This window comes from Salmo salar, chromosome ssa11 (assembly GCF_905237065.1).
Source record: "Salmo salar chromosome ssa11, Ssal_v3.1, whole genome shotgun sequence".
In the NCBI taxonomy this organism is placed as follows: domain Eukaryota; kingdom Metazoa; phylum Chordata; class Actinopteri; order Salmoniformes; family Salmonidae; genus Salmo; species Salmo salar.
Genome location: NC_059452.1, coordinates 69,048,637 through 69,067,507, shown reverse-complemented (window position 1 = coordinate 69,067,507; position 18,871 = coordinate 69,048,637). Strand labels below are relative to the sequence as shown.

Genomic DNA, 18,871 nt, shown 5'->3' with positions numbered 1-18,871 from the left:
CATAGAATCGTCACACTTTCCAAAGACCCCTCATTTTGTAGAATGTAGTGAAGGGTGTGTGTTTGTGTGTGTGTGTGTGTGTGCATTTGAGTGTATTTGGTGCATTTGAATGAGCTAGGGAAAGTTTTGATACAGTGCACGTAATTGAGTTACTAGGCAAACAAGAGGTGGAATATAATAGAGTTTGTCTCTTGGATTAACTCTCCGGACCATCCATTAAAAACTTAAGTGTATGTATAGTGCATTTGGAAAGTATTCAGACCCCTTGACTTTTTTCCACATTTTGTTACGTTATAGCCTTATTCAAAAATGTATTAGACTTTTTTTGCACATTTATTAAAATAAAAAACAGAAGTACATTATTTACATAAGTATTCAGACCCTTTGCTATGAGACTCGAAATTGAGCTCAGGTGCATCCTGTTCCATAGATCATCCTTGAGCTGTTTCTGCAACTTGATTGGAGTCCACCTGTGGTAAATTCAATTGATTGGACATGATTTGGAAAGGCACACACCTGTCTATATAAGGTCCCACAGTTAACAGTGCACGTCAGTGTTAAAACCAAGTGATGAGGTCAATGGAATTGTCCGTTGAAGGTCCTGAAGGTCCTGAAGAACACAGCGGCCTCCATTGTTCTTAAATGACAGAAGTTTGGAACCACCAAGATTCTTCCTTAGTTAAATAAAGGTTAAATACAATTTTAAAAATACATTCCTGGAGCTGGTCGGGCGCAAGCCACTCCTTAGTAAAAGGCACATGGCATTGTCATGTCTGGAGGAAACCTGGCACCAACCCTACGGTGAAGCATGGTGGTGGCAGCATCATGCTGTGGGGATTATTTCAGCGGAAGGGACTGGGAGACTAGTCAGGATCGAGAAAAATATGAATAGAGCAAAGTACATAGAGATCCTTGATGAAAACCTGCTCCAGAGCACATAGGACCTAAGACAGGGGCAAAGGTTCATCTTCCAACACGACAACGACCCTAAGCACACAGCCAAGACAATCCAGGAGAGGCCAGAGCCTGGACTTAAAACCGATCGAACATCTCTGGAGACCTGGAAATAGCTGTGCAGCGACGCTTCCCATCCAACCTGACAGAACTTGAGAGGTTCTGCAGAGAAGAATGTGAGAACCTCCCCAAATACAGGTGTGCCAATCTTGTAGCATCATACCCACGAGTACTCAAAGCTGTAATCACTGCAAAAGGTGCTTCAACAAAGTACTGAGTAAAGGGTCTGAATATTTACGTAAATGTAATTATACATTTGCAAAAATGGTTTAAAACCCATTTTTGCTTTGTCATTATAGGGTATTGTGTGTAGATTGATGAGAAAAAACAACAATGTTATCATCTTTAGAATAAGGCTGTAATGTAACAAAATGTGGAAAAAGTCAAGGGGTCTGAATACTTTCCGAATGCACTTGTATGTGATACATTTATCAATCACAAGACATCCAGTTTCTCGCTGAGAGAAAGTACAATACCTCCAATCAAGACGGGAACATTACATTATACACGTATAAACAGGTTATATACATTGAGTGTACAAAACATTGCTCTTTCCATTACATAGACGAGCGTTTCCCCAAACTCGGTCCTTGGGACCCCAAAGAGTGCACGTTGTGTTTTTTGACCAAACACTACACAGCTGATTCAAATTATCAAAGCTTGATGATTAGTTTATTATTTGAAATAGCTGTGGTGTGCTAAGGCAAAAAATTAAATGTGCTCCCCCTGGGGTCCCGAGGAATGAATTTGGGAAAACCTGACAGACTGACCAGGTGAATCCAGGTGAAAGCTATGATCCCTTATTGATGTCACCTGTTAAATCCACTTCAATCAGTGTAGATGAAGGGGAGGAACAAGTTAAAGAAGGATTTTTAAGCCTTGAGACAATTGAGACATGGGTTGCAGTCCAAACACTTAAAAGACACAGCCTATCCCCTCAGCCCTTAAATTAAGTGGACACTTCTGATGACGTATCATGATGTCTGACGAGTATACACTGGCAGGGCAAGGGACGAGGGAGGAAGGAATTATTTTTAAATGGACCACCCTTGGCCGGAAATTCGTCACTCCTTCATCCCACGATGACTGTGTTTTCAGCCACCGGTAGTTTTAGGGTGCTTTATATGCACTACAGTCAATTATGAGTGCATGTCTACTTATATTAAATATATAATTATTAATATACGCCTAGTGTATGATCGCTAGCAAATTAATTAGCTAACTAACATTAGCCTGCTTAGCTGGAACTTCTGAAGAAGGGAAATGTTTTATTTCTACCAATTCCAAAAGATAACCAAACAAAACATATTTACTTTGTATGAGACGTGTTTATTTGACACAGTTCTATTTATATACAATAGTGTATTTTATTCCTATGCAGGTGTTCAGTGTACAATGTGTGTAGTTGTGCTGTGGAGTCCCTGCTGTGTTGGAAGCGTGTTACACCTGTGCTGAGAGACTGGTACTATGGGCTGGGGAGTTAATTTACTGAGTTTCTGTTGGTGTTTTTTTTATTGATCTGAGAGGTGTAGGTGAAATCCCCCCCCACACACACACACAGAAGGGGATACAGAGAGAGAGAGAAACTAAAATAAAGACAGGTGGTCTTCACATATGGATGAGGCACAGACAGCATTACATATTTCAATTTTGAGTTAAGTGAGAAAAGGGGTAAATTGTCTGTGTGAGCTAAACTCAGGTTACAGCCTTATTCTAAAATGTATTAAATCGTTTTTTTCCCTCATCAATCTACACATGTCTATTTAATATAAACTAAAACTAGCATCTTTCAAAAAAGTGTCACTGCCAACCTCCCAAACCAATAGTAGACCTCCACCACAGCCCTCCTACATCATACAGAGGCAGAGAGAAGGACAGAACCAGCAGGAGAGGATGAGGGCCGTGCCTGCTGGCTACAGAAGGATTTATCAACGTTTTCTCGACCCTGCTGTGTCCAGAGTGCTCTCTCTATATAGCTCTCCCTCTCTCCCTCTCTCCCCCCTGCCCGTGGGTTTTGGAGAACTCAACAATCTCAGGGTTCTGACACAGACAGGACTGTCATCCCAAATCGCTAGTCTTTGAGTTTTCGGCACCTCCCAACACGCACGCCCACGCACACACCACTTCTCACCTCTCCTGCAATCACATGTACTTACACCACTAAAGGGGTTTAACAGCTCAATTATGGCACGACAAAAGCGCTAAACTCAGAAATCTGCGCCTTGGTTATATTTTTTTAGTTGCGTCAAGGGACAGCCAGGGAGAGGGAGAAAGGAAAGAGATTGGGGCAAAAAACATAGCTATTCCTCGTTTGTTCCCTCGGCGGACATTAGTTTGTCTTTAACGAGCCGCAGCAAAAGATGGGATGACCTTTTCTACATCAGACGGAGGTAGAGACATCACATTACAGCTAAACACACTGCAGATACAAACCCATCACCTATCTACATAGGCAGAGCAGATCTGAGAAGAACTGTCTCACAACTATATGGATAGTCTACAGTACACACTACTACTTCTACACATACAAGAGCAGAACACACCACAGCACTGCAGATATACAGTGCCTTCAGAAGGTATTCAGATCCCTTGACTTTTTCCACATTTTGTTAGGTTACAGCCTTATTCTAAAATGTATTTTTTCCCTCATCAATATACACACTAATTACCCTTTAAAGACAAAGCAAAATCTGTTTTTTAGAAGAAAAATATGTAATTTATTACAAATAAACTGAAATATCACATTTATATAAGTATTCAGACCCTTTACTCAGTACTTCCATTTAAGAATGATGGAGGCCAATGTGTTCTTGGGGACCTTCAAGGCTACAGAAATGTTTTGGTACCCTTCCCCAGATCTGCGCCTTGACACAATCCTGTCTCGGAGCTCTATGGACAATTCCTTCGACCTCGTGGCTTGGTTTTTACTCTGACATGGTGTTGAATTGAATTTACCACAGGTGGACTCCAATCAAGTTGTAGAAACATCTCAAAGATGATCAATGGAAACAGGACGCACCTGAGCTCAATTTCGATTCTCATAGCAAAGGACCTGAATACTTACAGTTGAAGTCGGAAGTTTACATACAACTTAGCCAAATACATTTCAACTCAGTTTTTCATATTTCCTGACATTTAATTCTAGTAAGAATTCCCTGTTTTACATCAGTTAGGATCACCACTTTATTTTAAGAATGTGAAATGTCAGAATAATAGCAGAGAAAATGATTTATTTCAGCTTTTATTTATTTCATCACATTCCACATCACATACACTCAATTAGTATTTGGTAGCATTGCCTATAAATTGTTTAACTTGGGTCAAACGTATCGGGTAGCCTTCCACAAGCTTCCCACAATAAGTTGGGTGAATTTTGGCCCATTCATCCTGACAGAGCTGGTGTAACTGAGTCAGGTTTGTAGGCCTCCATGTTCGCACACGCTTCTTCAGTTCGGCCCACAAATGTTCTATGGGATTGAGGTCAGGGCTTTGTGATGGCCACTCCAATACCTTGAGTTTGTTGTCCTGAAGCCATTTTGCCACAACTTTGGAAGTATGTTTGGGGTCATCCTACATTTGCAAGACCCATTTGCGACCAAGCTTTAACTTCCAGACTGATGTCTTGAGATATTGCTTCAATATATCCACACAATTTTCCTTTCCTCATGATGCCATCTATTTTGTGAAATGCACCAGTCCCTCCTGCAGCAAAGCACCCCCACAACATGATGCTGCCACCCCCCGTGCTTCACAGTTAGGATGGTGTCCTTTGGCTTGCAAGCCTCACCCTTTTTCCTCCAAACATAACGATGGCGTTTTGAAATTGCTCCCAAGGATGAACCAGACTTGTGGAGGGCAACAAAAAAAAAATTCTGAGGTCTTGGCTGATTTCTTTTGATATTCCCATGATGTCAAGCAAAGAGCCACTGGGTTTGAAGGTAGGCCTTGAAATACATTCATATGTACACCTCCAATTGACTCAAATTATGTCAATTAGCCTATCAGAAGCTTCTAAAGCCATGACATAATTTTCTGGAATTTTCCAAGCTGTTTAAAGGCACAGTCAATTTAGTGTATGTAAACTTCTGACCCACTGGAATTGTGATACAGTGAATTACAAGTGAAATAATCTGTCTGTCAGCAATTGTTGTAAAAATTACTTGTGTCATGCAAAAACTATAGTTTGTTAACAAGAAATTTGTGGAGTGGTTTAAAAATGAGTTTTAATCACTCCAACCTAAGTGTATGTAAAATTACGACTTCAACTGTATGTAAAAATGGTATCCGTTTTTTGTTTTTAATACATTTGCAAAATATTATAAAAACCTGCTTTTTATGTGTCATTGTGGTATTTTGTGTAGATATCTGAGGAAATTGTATTATTTAATCAATTTTATAATAAGGCAGTAACGTAACAAAATGTGGAAAAGTCAAGGGTTCTGAATACTTTCCGAAGGCACTGTAAGATCACACTAAGATCATCTACTGGCAGCACATCTGTAAACAATTCTCTATGGCTGCAGGACAGGACACACTGTAGCAGATACAGTACATAGTTACACAGGTGTCAATACTGCAGTACTGAAAGTACACAGGACAACAGCAACGCAGGCTATGTCCACGGAACACAATTCTGAAGCTACAAAGAAAAGTACACACTATTTAGTCTGTAAGCATACAGCTTGGACTCCAGGAACATGCAGGCACACTAAGAACAGGCTTTATGAACAAAGAACAGGAAAAGAGAGTGAGAACAAGGCTGGGAGACAAATGGCAAGAAAAGAAGGGAGAGAGGGAGAGAGTGAGGGAAGGAAGGGAGGGAAGAAAGTGGATGGAGCAGGAAGCAGCAGCAGCTAGTAAATCCCTTTCTAGCCTGTACACCACTTCATATTTCACGTTTGGCCCAAGGGATATTTGATGACGGGGGCTAAGAAGACAACTGCACCCTCAAGAACTCGGCCAAGGTGCTTCTTGATCGTGCACTTACAAAAAGGACACACACACACACTTACCGAGCCAGTGTTCTCCAGTGATTTTTCCAAATCCCTCGCGGTAGGAGTCCCATCCTCTAAAGAAGTTGACTGAGCCATCTTCCCTGCGCTGGATCACCTGGAGTACACAGACAAAGAGCAGGTGTAAAAGAGTAAGTATTGGCTACTTCTCAGAAAGTTTTGAACTGTCAAGAGGAGTAAAACAAGGTTGTCCACTATCAGCAAATATTGTTGCCATCGAAATGTTAGCTGTTAAAATCAGATCCAACAATAATTTCAAGGGATTAGAAATAAAAGTGTCATTGTACGCTGATGATTCATGTTTTCTTTTAAATCCACAACTTGGATACCTCCACAGCCTCATAGAGGATCTAGATAATTGTTCTAAACTCTGGATTACAACCAATTTATGACAAATGTACTATATTATGTAATGGATCATAAAAAAATACTACTTTTACTTTACCATGTAGTTTACCAATAAAATGGTCTGATGGTGATGTGGATATAGTTGGTATACATATTCCGAAAGAAATAAATGATCTCACTCCAATACATTTTTTGAGAAAGTTTGCAAAAATAGACAAGACCTTGCTACATTGGAAAGGTAAATACCTTTGTATTTGTGGAAAAATCACCCTGATTAACTCTTTAGTCATATCCCAGAGTACCTATTTGCTTATGGTCTTGCCTACACCTAGCGAACAGTTTTTTTAATTATGTGAGAAAAAATGATCCTATTTTATTTGGAACGGCAAGCCAGACAAAATAAAACGGGGCCATTTATATAATGAACATGAATTCGGAGGACTGAAATGATTAAATATTGAAGTATTAGACCTCTCACTAAAGGCTTCAGTCATACAAAAGTTATACTTAACTCCAAACTGGTTCCCTAGCAAATTAGTAAGAATATCTCACCCTATGTTCAAGAAAGGCCTTTTTCCCTTCATTCAGATTACAAACTCCCACTTTCAGTTAGGAAATCAAGCCATAGAAAGTTGGTTGCAATTTCAATTTAATCCACCCGAAAAGACAGAACAAATAATACAACACATTTTGTGGTTCAACTCAAATATACTAATTGATAAAAAAACTATATTTTTTTAATAAAAATCTTCATAAATGAAATCATAAATATGACTGGTGGAGTTATGTCATACATGCAGCTAACTAAAACATATGGAAATGTCTGCTCTACCCAAAATTACAACCTACTAATTGTGGCATTACTGCAAAAATGGAAAATGAAAGTGGAAGGGGGAAAAAGTAAGGAACTTGCCTGTCGGCCCTGCATTTGGGCTCCCGGGTGGCGCAGCATTTTAATAAGGCACTGCATCTCAGTGCACTACAGTCCCTGGTTCAAATCCAGGCTGTATCCCATCTGCTGAGATTGGGAGTCCCATAGGGCAAGGCACAATTGTCCCATCGTCATCCGGTTTTTGCTGGGGTAGGCTGTCATTGTAATTAAGAATCTGTTTTTAACTGACTTGCCTAGTTAAATAAAGGGAAGAGATTTTTGACGTACCGATTCCATGACACATGGTTTATGAACTGATAAGCAAAACGACGCAGGATTCAAAACATAGAATTCTATTCTATTCAGAATTATTTATATGGGGGATACAACCTTCCCAGCTCTACTTTGCTGCGAAGAGGGAGAATCATTAGATCATTTGTTTTGGTACTGTCCATGTGTGTTTTGGTACCTGGAGCTAACCCTGCAGATAGAATTACTGGGCGATCTGTCATAGTCAATCGGTCAATAATATAATAATACTTTTAGCAAAAAATGTTATTTTTAATTTACAATCTGTAGAAACAATGAGAATGGAAAGGTTCAGAAAGATCACAGCACAGTTGAAAAATATATGGCAAATAGAAATCCAGTATGGATGGTGTTAAGAGATAGATGGGAAGGGGTTGAATGGAGCTGAAGGTTGGGACTAATAACAACTAATAACAAGAAGATAACTAATGTTTTTTGAAAGAGTACAGTTTGAAAGATACGGCAAATGGAAATCAAATATATTGGAGAGGTTGAGGGTAGAGGAAGGACAAGAGTTAAAAACAAATAAAATACAACTATTGTAAAATAGACTGTGTTCATAAAATGTATATAGTATGAATGAGCTGGAAATAAAGGCCTAAGCATTGTTGTTCCCTACTTTGCTCCAATTGGGGGAGGGGGGGTAGGGTTGGAGAGTAATAAAGGAAATATATTTTTCATAAAGTGTATATATATGTATTGATATGTATGTATGTATGTATGTATGTATGTATGTATGTATGTATGTATGTATGTATGTATGTATGTACTGTACAGTTGAAGTTGGAAGTTTACATACACTTAGGTCGGAGTCATTTAAACTTGTATTTCAACCACTCCGCAAATTTCTTGTTAACAAACTATAAGTCTGGCTCATCCTTGGGAGCAATTTCCAAACACCTGAAGGTACCACGTTCATCTGTACAAACAATAGTACGCAAGTATAAACACCATGAGGCCATGCAGCCATCATACACCATGAGGCCATGCAGCCGCTCAGGAAGGAGACTTAATCTGTCTCCTAGAGATGAAAGTACTGTAACGGCTGTTGCAAGGAGAGAACCAAGGTGCAGCGTGGTATGTGTTAATGATTGATGGTATTTATTTTATCTGAACACTGAATCAAAAAACAAACTGGAACAAAACGCACAGCTCTGTCAGGTGAAAAACACAAGACAGAAAACAACTACCCACAAAAACCCTGTGGGAAAAGGCTACCTAAGTATGGCTCCCAATCAGAGACAACGATAGACAGCTGTACCTGATTGAGAGCCATACCCGGCCAAAACAAAGAAATACACAAAACATAGAAAACGGAACATAGAATGCCCACCCTAGTCACACCCTGGCCTAACCAAAATAGAGAACAAAAACCTCTCTATGGCCAGGGTGTGACAAGTACTTTGGTGTGAAAAGTGCAAATCAATCCCAGAACAACAGCAAAGTACCTTGTGAAGATGCTGGAGGAAACAGGTACAAAAGTATTTATATCTACATTAAAACAAGTCCTATATCGACATAATCTGAAAGGCCGCTCATCAAGAAAAAAGCCACTGTTCCAAAACTGCCATAAAAAAGCCAGACTACGGTTTGCAACTGCACATGGGGACAAAAATCGTACTTTTTGGAAAATGTCCTCTGGTCTGATGAAACAAAAATATAACTGATTGTCCATAATGACCATTGTTATGTTAGAGGAAAAAGGGGGAGGCTTGCAAGCCGAAGAACACCATCCCAACCGTGAAGCACGGGGATGGCAGCATCATGTTGTGGGGGTGCTTTGCTGCAGGAGGGACTGGTGCACTTCACAAAATAGAAGGCATCATGAGGAAAGGAAAATTATGTGAATATATTGAAGGAACATCTCAAGACATCAGTCTGGAAGTTAAAGCTTGGTCGCAAATGGGTCTTCCAAATTGACAATGACCCTAAGCATACTTCCAAAGTCGCAGCAAAATGGCTTCAGGACAACAAAGTCAAGGTATTGGAGTGGCCATCACAAAGCCTTGACCTCAAACCTACAGAAAATTTGTGGGCCGAACTGAAAAAGCATGTGCGAGCAAGGAGGCCTACAAACCTAACTCAGTTACAGCAGCTCTGTCATGAGGAATGGGCTAAAATTCACCCAACTTATTGTGGGAAGCTTGTGGAAGGCTACCCGAAATGTTTGACCCTAGTTAAACAGTTTAAAGGCAATGCTACCAAATACTAATTGAGTGTATGTAAACTTCTGACACACTGGGAATGTGATGAAAGAAATAAAAACTGAAATCAATCATTCTCTCTACTATTATTTTGACATTTCACATTCTTAAAATAAAGTGGAGATCCTAACTGACCTAAGACTGGGAATTTTTACTAGGATTAAATGTCAGGAATTGTGAAAAATGTATTTTAAATGTATTTGGCTAAGGTGTATGTAAACCTCTGACTTCAACTGTATGTATATGTATGTATTTATATGTCTATGTCTGTATGTGTATGTATTTATATGTGTGTAAATATACACTCAGCAATAAAACAAACGTCCCTTTTTCAGGACCCTGTCTTTCAAAGATAATTCGTAAATATCCCAAAAACTTCACAGATCTTCATTGTATATTTTTTAAACACGGTTTCCCATGCTTGTTCAATGATCCATAAATAATTAATGAACATGCACCTGTGGAATGGTCATTAAGACTCAATTAAGGTCACAGTTCTGAAAACTTAGGACACCAAAGAGGCCTTTCTACTGACTCTTAAAAACACCAAAAGAAAGATGCACAGGGTCCCTGCTCATCAGCATGAACGTGTCTTAGGCATGCTGCAAGGAGGCATAGGACTGCAGATGTGGCCAGGGCAACAAATTGAAATGTCCGTACTGTGAGACGCCTAAGACAGTGCTACAGGGAAACAGGACGGACAGCTGATCGTCCTCGCAGTGGCAGACCATGTGTAACAACACCTGCACAGGATCGGTACATCCGAACGGAACAGGTACAGGATGGCAACAACAACTGCCCGAGTTACACCAGGAATGCACAATCCCTCCATCAGTGCTCAGACTGTCCACAATAGGCTGAGAGAGGCTGGACTGAGGGCTTGTAGGCCTGTGGTACACCGAGGCCTGTACTCTGGAGCGGGATCGATTTGGAGGTGGAGGGTCCGTCATGGTCTGGGGCAGTTTCACAGCATCATCGGACTAAGCTTGTTGTCATTGCAGGCAATCTCAACGCTGTGCATTACAGGGAAGACATCCTTCTCCCTCATGTGGTACCCTTCCTGCAGGCTCATCCTGACATCACCCTCCAGCATGACAATGCCACCAGCGATACCGTTCTGTGCGTGATTTCCTGCAAGACAGGAATGTCAGTGTTCTGCCATGGCCAGCGAAGAGCACGAATCTCAATCCCATTGAGCACGTCTGGGACCTGTTAGATCGGAGAGTGAGGGCTATGGCCATTCCCCCAGAAATGCCCGGGAACTTGTAGGTGCCTTGGTGGAAGAGTGGGGTAACATCTCACAGCAAGAACTGGCAAATCTGGTGCAGTCCATGAGGAGGAGATGCACTGCAGTACTTAACGCAGCTGGTGGCCACACCAGATACTAACTGTTACTTTTGATTTTGACCCCCCCCCCCTTTGTTCAGGGACACATTATTCAATTTCTGTTAGTCACATGTCTGTGGAACTTGTTCAGTTTGTCTCAGTTGTTAAAACTTGTTATGTCCATACATATATTTACACATGTTAAGTTTGCTGAAAATAAATGCAGTTGACAGTGAGAGGACGTTTCTTTTTTTGCTGAGTTTGTAACGACCGTCGTTAGGAATGGACCAAGGCGCAGCGGGAATGTGGATACTCATATTTATTGATGAGAAACAAGTAAAGCATCCACATGAAAACCAACAAAAACAATACTCACGACGGCACCAGTGTGACAGGCTAAACAAGCCGTGATCACAAACAACTACCCACAACCCCAAAGAAAAACACACACTCCTATATAGGACTCCCAATCAAAGGCAACTCAACACACCTGCCTTCAATTGGGAGTCCAATCACCCACACAACATTTAACAAACACAAACCACCTGCCACATCCTGACCAAGACTAACACAATTACGCCCTCTGCTGGTCAGGACGTGACAGAGTTTATATATACACTGCTAAAAAAAATTAAGGGAACACGAAAATAACACATCCTAGATCTGAATGAATGAAATAATCTTATTAAATACTTTTTTCTTTACATAGTTGAATATGCTGACAACAAAATCACACAAAAATAATCAATGGAAATCCAATTTATCAACCCATGGAGGTCGGGATTTGGAGTCACACTGAAAATTAAAGTGGAAAACCACACTACAGGCTAATCCAACTTTGATGTAATGTCCTTAAAACAAGTCAAAATGAGGCTCAGTAGTGTGTGTGGCCTCCACGTGCCTGTATGACCTCTCTACAATGCCTGGGCATGCTCCTGATGAGGTGGCGGATGGTCTCCTGAGGGATCTCCTCCCAGACCTGGACTAAAGCATCCGCCAACTCCTGGACAGTCTGTGGTGCAATGTGGCATTGGTGGATGGAGCGAGACATGATATCCCAGATGTGCTCAATTGGATTCAGGTCTGGGGAACGGACGGGTCAGTCCATAGCATCAATGCCTTCCTCTTGCAGGAACTGCTGACACACTCCAGCCACATGAGGTCTAGCATTGTCTTGCATTAGGAGGAACCCAAGGCCAACCGCACCAGCATATGGTCTCACAAGGGGTCTGAGGATCTCATCTCGGTACCTAATGGCAGTCAGGCTACCTCTGGCGAGCACATGGAGGGCTGTGCGGCCCCCCAAAGAAATGCCACCCCACACCATGACTGACCCACCGCCAAACCGGTAATGCTGGAGGATGTTGCAGGCAGCAGAACGTTCTCCACGGCGTCTCCAGACTCTGTCACGTCTGTCACGTGCTCAGTGTGAACCTGCTTTCATCTGTGAAGAGCACAGGGCGCCAGTGGCGAATTTGCCAATCTTGGTGTTCTCTGGCAAATGCCAAACGTCCTGCACGGTGTTGGGCTGTAAGCACAACCCCCACCTGTGGACGTCGGGCCCTCATACCACCCTCATGGAGTCTGTTTCTGACCATTTGAGCAGACACATGCACATTTGTGGCCTGCTGGAGGTCATTTTGCAGGGCTCTGGCAGTGCTCCTCCTGCTCCTCCATGCACAAAGGCGGAGGTAGCGGTCCTGCTGCTGGGTTGTTGCCCTCCTACGGCCTCCTCCACGTCTCCTGATGTACTGGCCTGTCTCCTGGTAGCGCCTCCATGCTCTGGACACTACGCTGACAGACACAGCAAACCTTCTTCCCACAGCTCGCATTGATGTGCCATCCTGGATGAGCTGCACTACCTGAGCCACTTGTGTGGGTTGTAGACTCCGTCTCATGCTACCACTAGAGTGAAAGCACCGCCAGCATTCAAAAGTGACCAAAACATCAGCCAGGAAGCATAGGAACTGAGAAGTGGTCTGTGGTCTCCACCTGCAGAACCACTCCTTTATTGGGGGTGTCTTGCTTATTGCCTATAATTTCCACCTGTTGTCTATTCCATTTGCACAACAGCATGTGAAATGTATTGTCAATCAGTGTTGCTTCCTAAGTGAACTGTTTGATTTCACAGAATTGTGATTGACTTGGAGTTACATTGTGTTGTTTAAGTGTTCCCTTTATTTTTTTGAGCAGTATATATAAAATATAAAATATAATAAAATATATATACACTGCTCAAAAAAATAAAGGGAACACTTAAACAACACAATGTAACTCCAAGTCAATCACACTTCTGTGAAATCAAACTGTCCACTTAGGAAGCAACACTGATTGACAATAAATTTCACATGCTGTTGTGCAAATGGAATAGACAACCAGTGGAAATTATAGGCAATTAGCAAGACACCCCAATAAAGGAGTGGTTCTGCAGGTGGTGACCACAGACCACTTCTCAGTTCCTATGCTTCCTGGCTGATGTTTTGGTCACTTGTGACTCAGGTAGTGCAGCTCATCCAGGATGGCACATCAATATGAACTGTGGCAAGAAGGTTTGCTGTGACTGTCAGCAGTGTCCAGTGCATGGAGGCGCTACCAGGAGACAGGCCAGTACATCAGGAGACGTGGAGGAGGCCGTAGGAGGGCAACAACCCAGCAGCAGGACCGCTACCTCCGCCTTTGTGCAAGGAGGAGCAGGAGGAGCACTGCCAGAGCCCTGCAAAATGACCTCCAGCAGGCCACAAATGTGCATGTGTCTGCTCAAACGGTCAGAAACAGACTCCATGAGGGTGGTATGAGGGCCCGACGTCCACAGGTGGGGGTTGTGCTTACATCCCAACACCGTGCAGGACGTTTGGCATTTGCCAGAGAACACCAAGATTGGCAAATTCGCCACTGGCGCCCTGTGCTCTTCACAGATGAAAGCAGGTTCACACTGAGCACATGTGACAGACGTGACAGAGTCTGGAGACGCCGTGGAGAACGTTCTGCTGCCTGCAACATCCTCCAGCATGACCGGTTTGGCGGTTGGTCAGTCATGGTGTGGGGTGGCATGTCTTTGGGGGGCCGCACAGCCCTCCATGTGCTTGCCAGAGGTAGCCTGACTGCCATTAGGTACCGAGATGAGATCCTCAGACCCCTTGTGAGACCATATGCTGGTGCAGTTGGCCCTGGGTTCCTCCTAATGCAAGACAATGCTAGACCTCATGTGGCTGGAGTGTGTCAGCAGTTCCTGCAAGAGGAAGGCATTGATGCTATGGACTGGACCGCCCGTTCCTCAGACCTGAATCCAATTGAGCACATCTGGGACATCATGTCTCGCTCCATCCACCAACGCCACGTTGCACCACAGATCGTCCAGGAGTTGGTGGATGCTTTAGTCCAGGTCTGGGAGGAGATCCCTCAGGAGACTATCCGCCACCTCATCAGGAGCATGCCCAGGCGTTGTAGGGAGGTCATACAGGCACGTGAAGGCCACACACACTACTGAGCCTCATTTTTACTTGTTTTAAGGACATTACATCAAAGTTGGATCAGCCTGTAGTGTGGTTTTCCAGTTTAATTTTGAGTGTGACTCCAAATCCAGACCTCCATGGGTTGATAAATTGGATTTCCATTGATTATTTTTGTGTGATTTTGTTGTCAGCACATTCAACTATGTAAAGAAAAAAGTATTTAATAAGATTATTTCTTTCATTCAGATCTAGGATGTGTTGTTTAAGTGATCCCTTTATTTTTTTGAGCAGTGTATATTATTGCAAAAGAATATATGGGGGATTGAACGTGATGCAGACAACTACATTGATGGAAGCTACAATCTATCTGCAACATTAAAGCTGATCTACTCCCTAAAAGAAATTCCAAAGTATACAAAATTTAAAAGAGCAGGGGTTAGAGGTCATGGATGTAAAACACCAGACACAGGTCATACAGGGGTTAGCCCATATGAAAAAATACTATAGTGTATACTATTGCAGGAATACGACAGTATTCACTAGTGTTTTTGCGGACTTTACTGTATTTACAGTTTTCTATAGTATACATACTGTCGTAAAAAAAGACTAGTATATACTATATTAATTGTGGTTGTGTTTTTGCAGACTATAGTACTTACTGTTGTGTTTTTGCAGACTGTAGTATGTTGTATTGTAATATTGACAGTAGTGTGTTTGTTCTCATTTTGCTTGTTTTTTTTATGAATTGTAGGGAACACAATATATAGTCTATACTTGGCATGTAGGTTATTTTACGGGTTGCACAAATTGGGATACGGGGGAGGAGAATGGGCAGGGTATATGCAAATTGAATTCTGTATTTATTGTAGTAAATGCGGACTGTAGTGTTTTTCCAGGCATTTCTGTAGTATTTACTACAGTGTTTTTTGTGTGGATAATACTGTACTACTTACTGTAGTATTTTGCCGTATACTACACAATTATATATTAAGTACTACACATGATGGGAGGGATACTAAAGTGTGTCGTGTAGTATCCTACAGTATACTATAGTTTACTACAGAATTCTATAGTAAGTACTGTAATATTCTACAGTCAACTGTAGTATCTTTTAAGTGGGGGAGTTTAAAGGTTGGAGGTTGGGTCTGGGGTCAGCAGTGATACTACTAGAAAGATACAGCAGTTAGGAAGTGTAAGATGAGTCACAGTGATAAGTGCACAAATCTTGTAGATCTAAGGACACCATTAAAACATTATCTTCTCTCAGTCATAAATGCTTCTGCTCTCACCAATATCTAATGCACACGCTCTTCCCTTCTGAAAAGGCCATTTGTAGGAAGCTAATAAAAGGAATCCATCAAATCTTGATTGACTTTGTCATAACAAAATAATCAGAAATCTAGCACTAGGTGAAAATGACATTATCCTTCACCCACTGTAGCACTATGAATGAAATGAAATGAATTATATCAAGCTAAGTGATGTGTGAATAAATAGTGACGCTTTGCATAAAATAGACCTTTCAGGATGGAAAACAAAACAAATATACAGAATATTTTCGATTACATGGCTCAGACTGGAGATGAAAGACTTAATAGAAAATAACTCACTAACATTCTGCAAGGCATGTGTGTGTGCGTGTGCGTGTGCGATTGTATGCCTGTGTGCATGCATGCATGTGTGCCTTTGCGCGTGTGTGTAGGCCTAGGTATGTTTGTATATTAAATAAACTCCCCAGGAAAAATGCTGATGATTGGGTCATCACAAGCAGTAGATGAACAGAAATTGGAAATGTGCTAGAGCTGTGAAAAACACATCTGCATGGAGAAACAGTCGGAATGATTACTAGTGAAGGTGCTGTTTGTGTTAAAGTGACACAGGCAATTCTCTGAGTCGGTTTGTGTTCCACACCAATGAACGACCCACACCTCGACAAACACGATGAAATAAATCTTTGTTTTTTATCATAGTTCAATTGTGAAAAGGTAGAAGTGTCGCACGGTTTTATAGGTAGATCGGCAAAAGGCATTTACGGTGCCAAAATGTTGGTTTTATTCACTAAAGTACGGTAGGCCTAGAAGTGGTAGGAATAAATAACAATTATGGCAAAAATAGGCAGAAAGGATTTACCAAAACAAACAAATGATAAACAAAAATGTATGTCTTCAAAAAAATCGAAATAAAAATGAACTCAACACAAACTCCAGATTTGGTGGGAATCAGGATACGGGGACTGTTAGACAAATATTATCTACAGGCTACCCACATGGACACTCTCACCCTCAGTGTTAGCCTACACACAAAACAGAATGTAAGCTTGCAAGATCAGGATGGTTTGTACAAGGCAGGTGAAATACCTTAAAACGCTCCCTGGGAAAAACCATTGCCTCAACAAGCAAGGGTGCATATAACTAACTGGTTGAAACCTGGGATGCATGTTTTTCAAGCATGCACGGGTGTAGTCCTAGGAAAGTTGTCTGCGGGTCAAGTCATAGTTAATTCAAGAGCACGAGGGAGAGTAGAGACCAGTTGCATTCACATCAACCAAGAGCAATATGCTGAGGGGGTAGTAACATGGGAGCAGAACAGATGGGACTGGCATCTTGTAAAACATTTTTGGGGTTTCGTAGGCCTACAGCCAGTAGTCTAGCCTTCCTTAATTGTGAGGATATGTGATGGCCAGAAAGTTGTCTTGAAGGGATTGCATTTCTTGCATTTCAGTTGCTTTCTGGTAGTTTTCCATGCTGTTCTAAGTCCATCTATAAGACTGCTTTGTCCTGCGTTATTTACTGGGCTCTGTTCCCATGTGGTTTGTTCCTCCCCTTTATTGATGTAGTTTTGCTATGGTCTGGTGTTAGTGGGGTGACCACGACTGACCGTAACACACACACACACCATGGATTAAGTGTTTGAAACATACACTGACTGAGTGCTACCTCTCAGACCCTGCTATATAGGGATATACTACAGTACATAGCTGTACAGGGCTGGACTACACAGTGAGTGTTCAGGGAAAAAATATGTGTGTGATTTAAGAGCTGGTGATGTGTCACTGATTCATTCATATCTGTTTGTTTGAATTTAAGTTGTGTTTACTATGACCATGCTGGCAATTTAAAATGTTCTGCTAAAATCTCTAGCAGTAATATTGTCAAGATCGTTTAGTTTCCATAGCAGGCCTTTGTGCTCTACTCCTCATTCTCCCAGTAGGAGAGGTGGTAAAGGCCTTTGGGTACAGACAGAGACAATCAAACGCAACAACAAGACATGAAACACAATAGTTCAAAACCCATCTCAGTAAATTCTCCTTTGTGGCATAACTACATCTCTATCCCTCTGTCCCTCCCTCCCTCCCTCTCTAGAACGGAGGAGAATAGTGCAAATTGAGTGAGTGATGATAGGTATTAGAACACGATGGAGAGAGGCTTTTCTTTGCACTTGCTCTCTCACTCTCACCCTCTCTCTCCTCTTTCTCTCTCTCTTCTTCTCTCTCATCTCTCTCCCTCTATATCTCTTCCTCACTCTCTCTCCCCCTCTGACATTCTATCTTTCTCCCTCTCTCTCTCCCCCCTCTCTCTTTCTCTCTCTCTCTCTCTCTCTCTATATATATATATATCTTTCTCGCTCTTTCTCTCTCCTCTATGCCTCATTCTCTCTCTCTCTCTCTCTGAATTCCACTACCATTAGCTCTAGCCCAGAGACAGCAGGGTAGCAGTGAGGTTTAAAATGCAACAGGGAGACCATGAATCCTATCCTCCAAATCAAACACGAATCACATCCAGCAAAAAGAAACAAACCACCCTCCATTCATTTCCCCAAAGCAACTCCAACGATGTGGCTGAGTTCTGTCAGACAGACTTTTGCTTTTATACACTTTCGCCTGCTGATAATAACTCAATTCTCTCCATTCCTGTGCACTTTGGCAGTGCCCTTTCGAGAAAGATATCTAACGACTGCTATCTTGTTTCTGAAAGAGCTGAACTCTGCTTCACTGTTTCGCTGGAAGCACCTGAAAGAGGAGTCAGAAATGTCTGATAGATACAGATGTGCACTTCAGGGTGTAAGGAAGTATAAATAGAGAGTATCTAGAAGAATGTGAGCAGTGGCGTGTCCAGGGTGTGGCCCAGGTTGGTCACGGCCCATCCCTGAAATCTGATTGGACACCGTCGTGACTTTACTTTCATTAATCTGATGACTGTTATTTATCGAATCAACTAACTGTGTTTAATTGTTACCCGATGAAATTAACCCTCCTGTTGTGTTCGTTTCATGTTAATTAATTGTGTGTTCCCGGTCCAAAATGACCGCCCCATTATAGCTGATTATAAATCCATA

General features: G+C 41.8%; 1 protein-coding gene across 3 annotated transcripts in view; it reads right to left on the bottom strand.

Moving 5' to 3' along the window:
• The window catches only part of LOC106562973 (fibrinogen C domain-containing protein 1), a 258,468-nt gene that overhangs the window by 90,032 nt on the left and 149,565 nt on the right, over positions 1 to 18,871 (bottom strand). For all 3 annotated transcript variants that reach the window (XM_014128131.2, XM_014128128.2, XM_014128130.2), the window contains one exon: positions 6,027 to 6,123. In XM_014128131.2, coding sequence (XP_013983606.1) covers positions 6,027 to 6,123 — 97 coding nt within the window. The remainder of the gene's footprint in view (positions 1 to 6,026; positions 6,124 to 18,871) is intronic.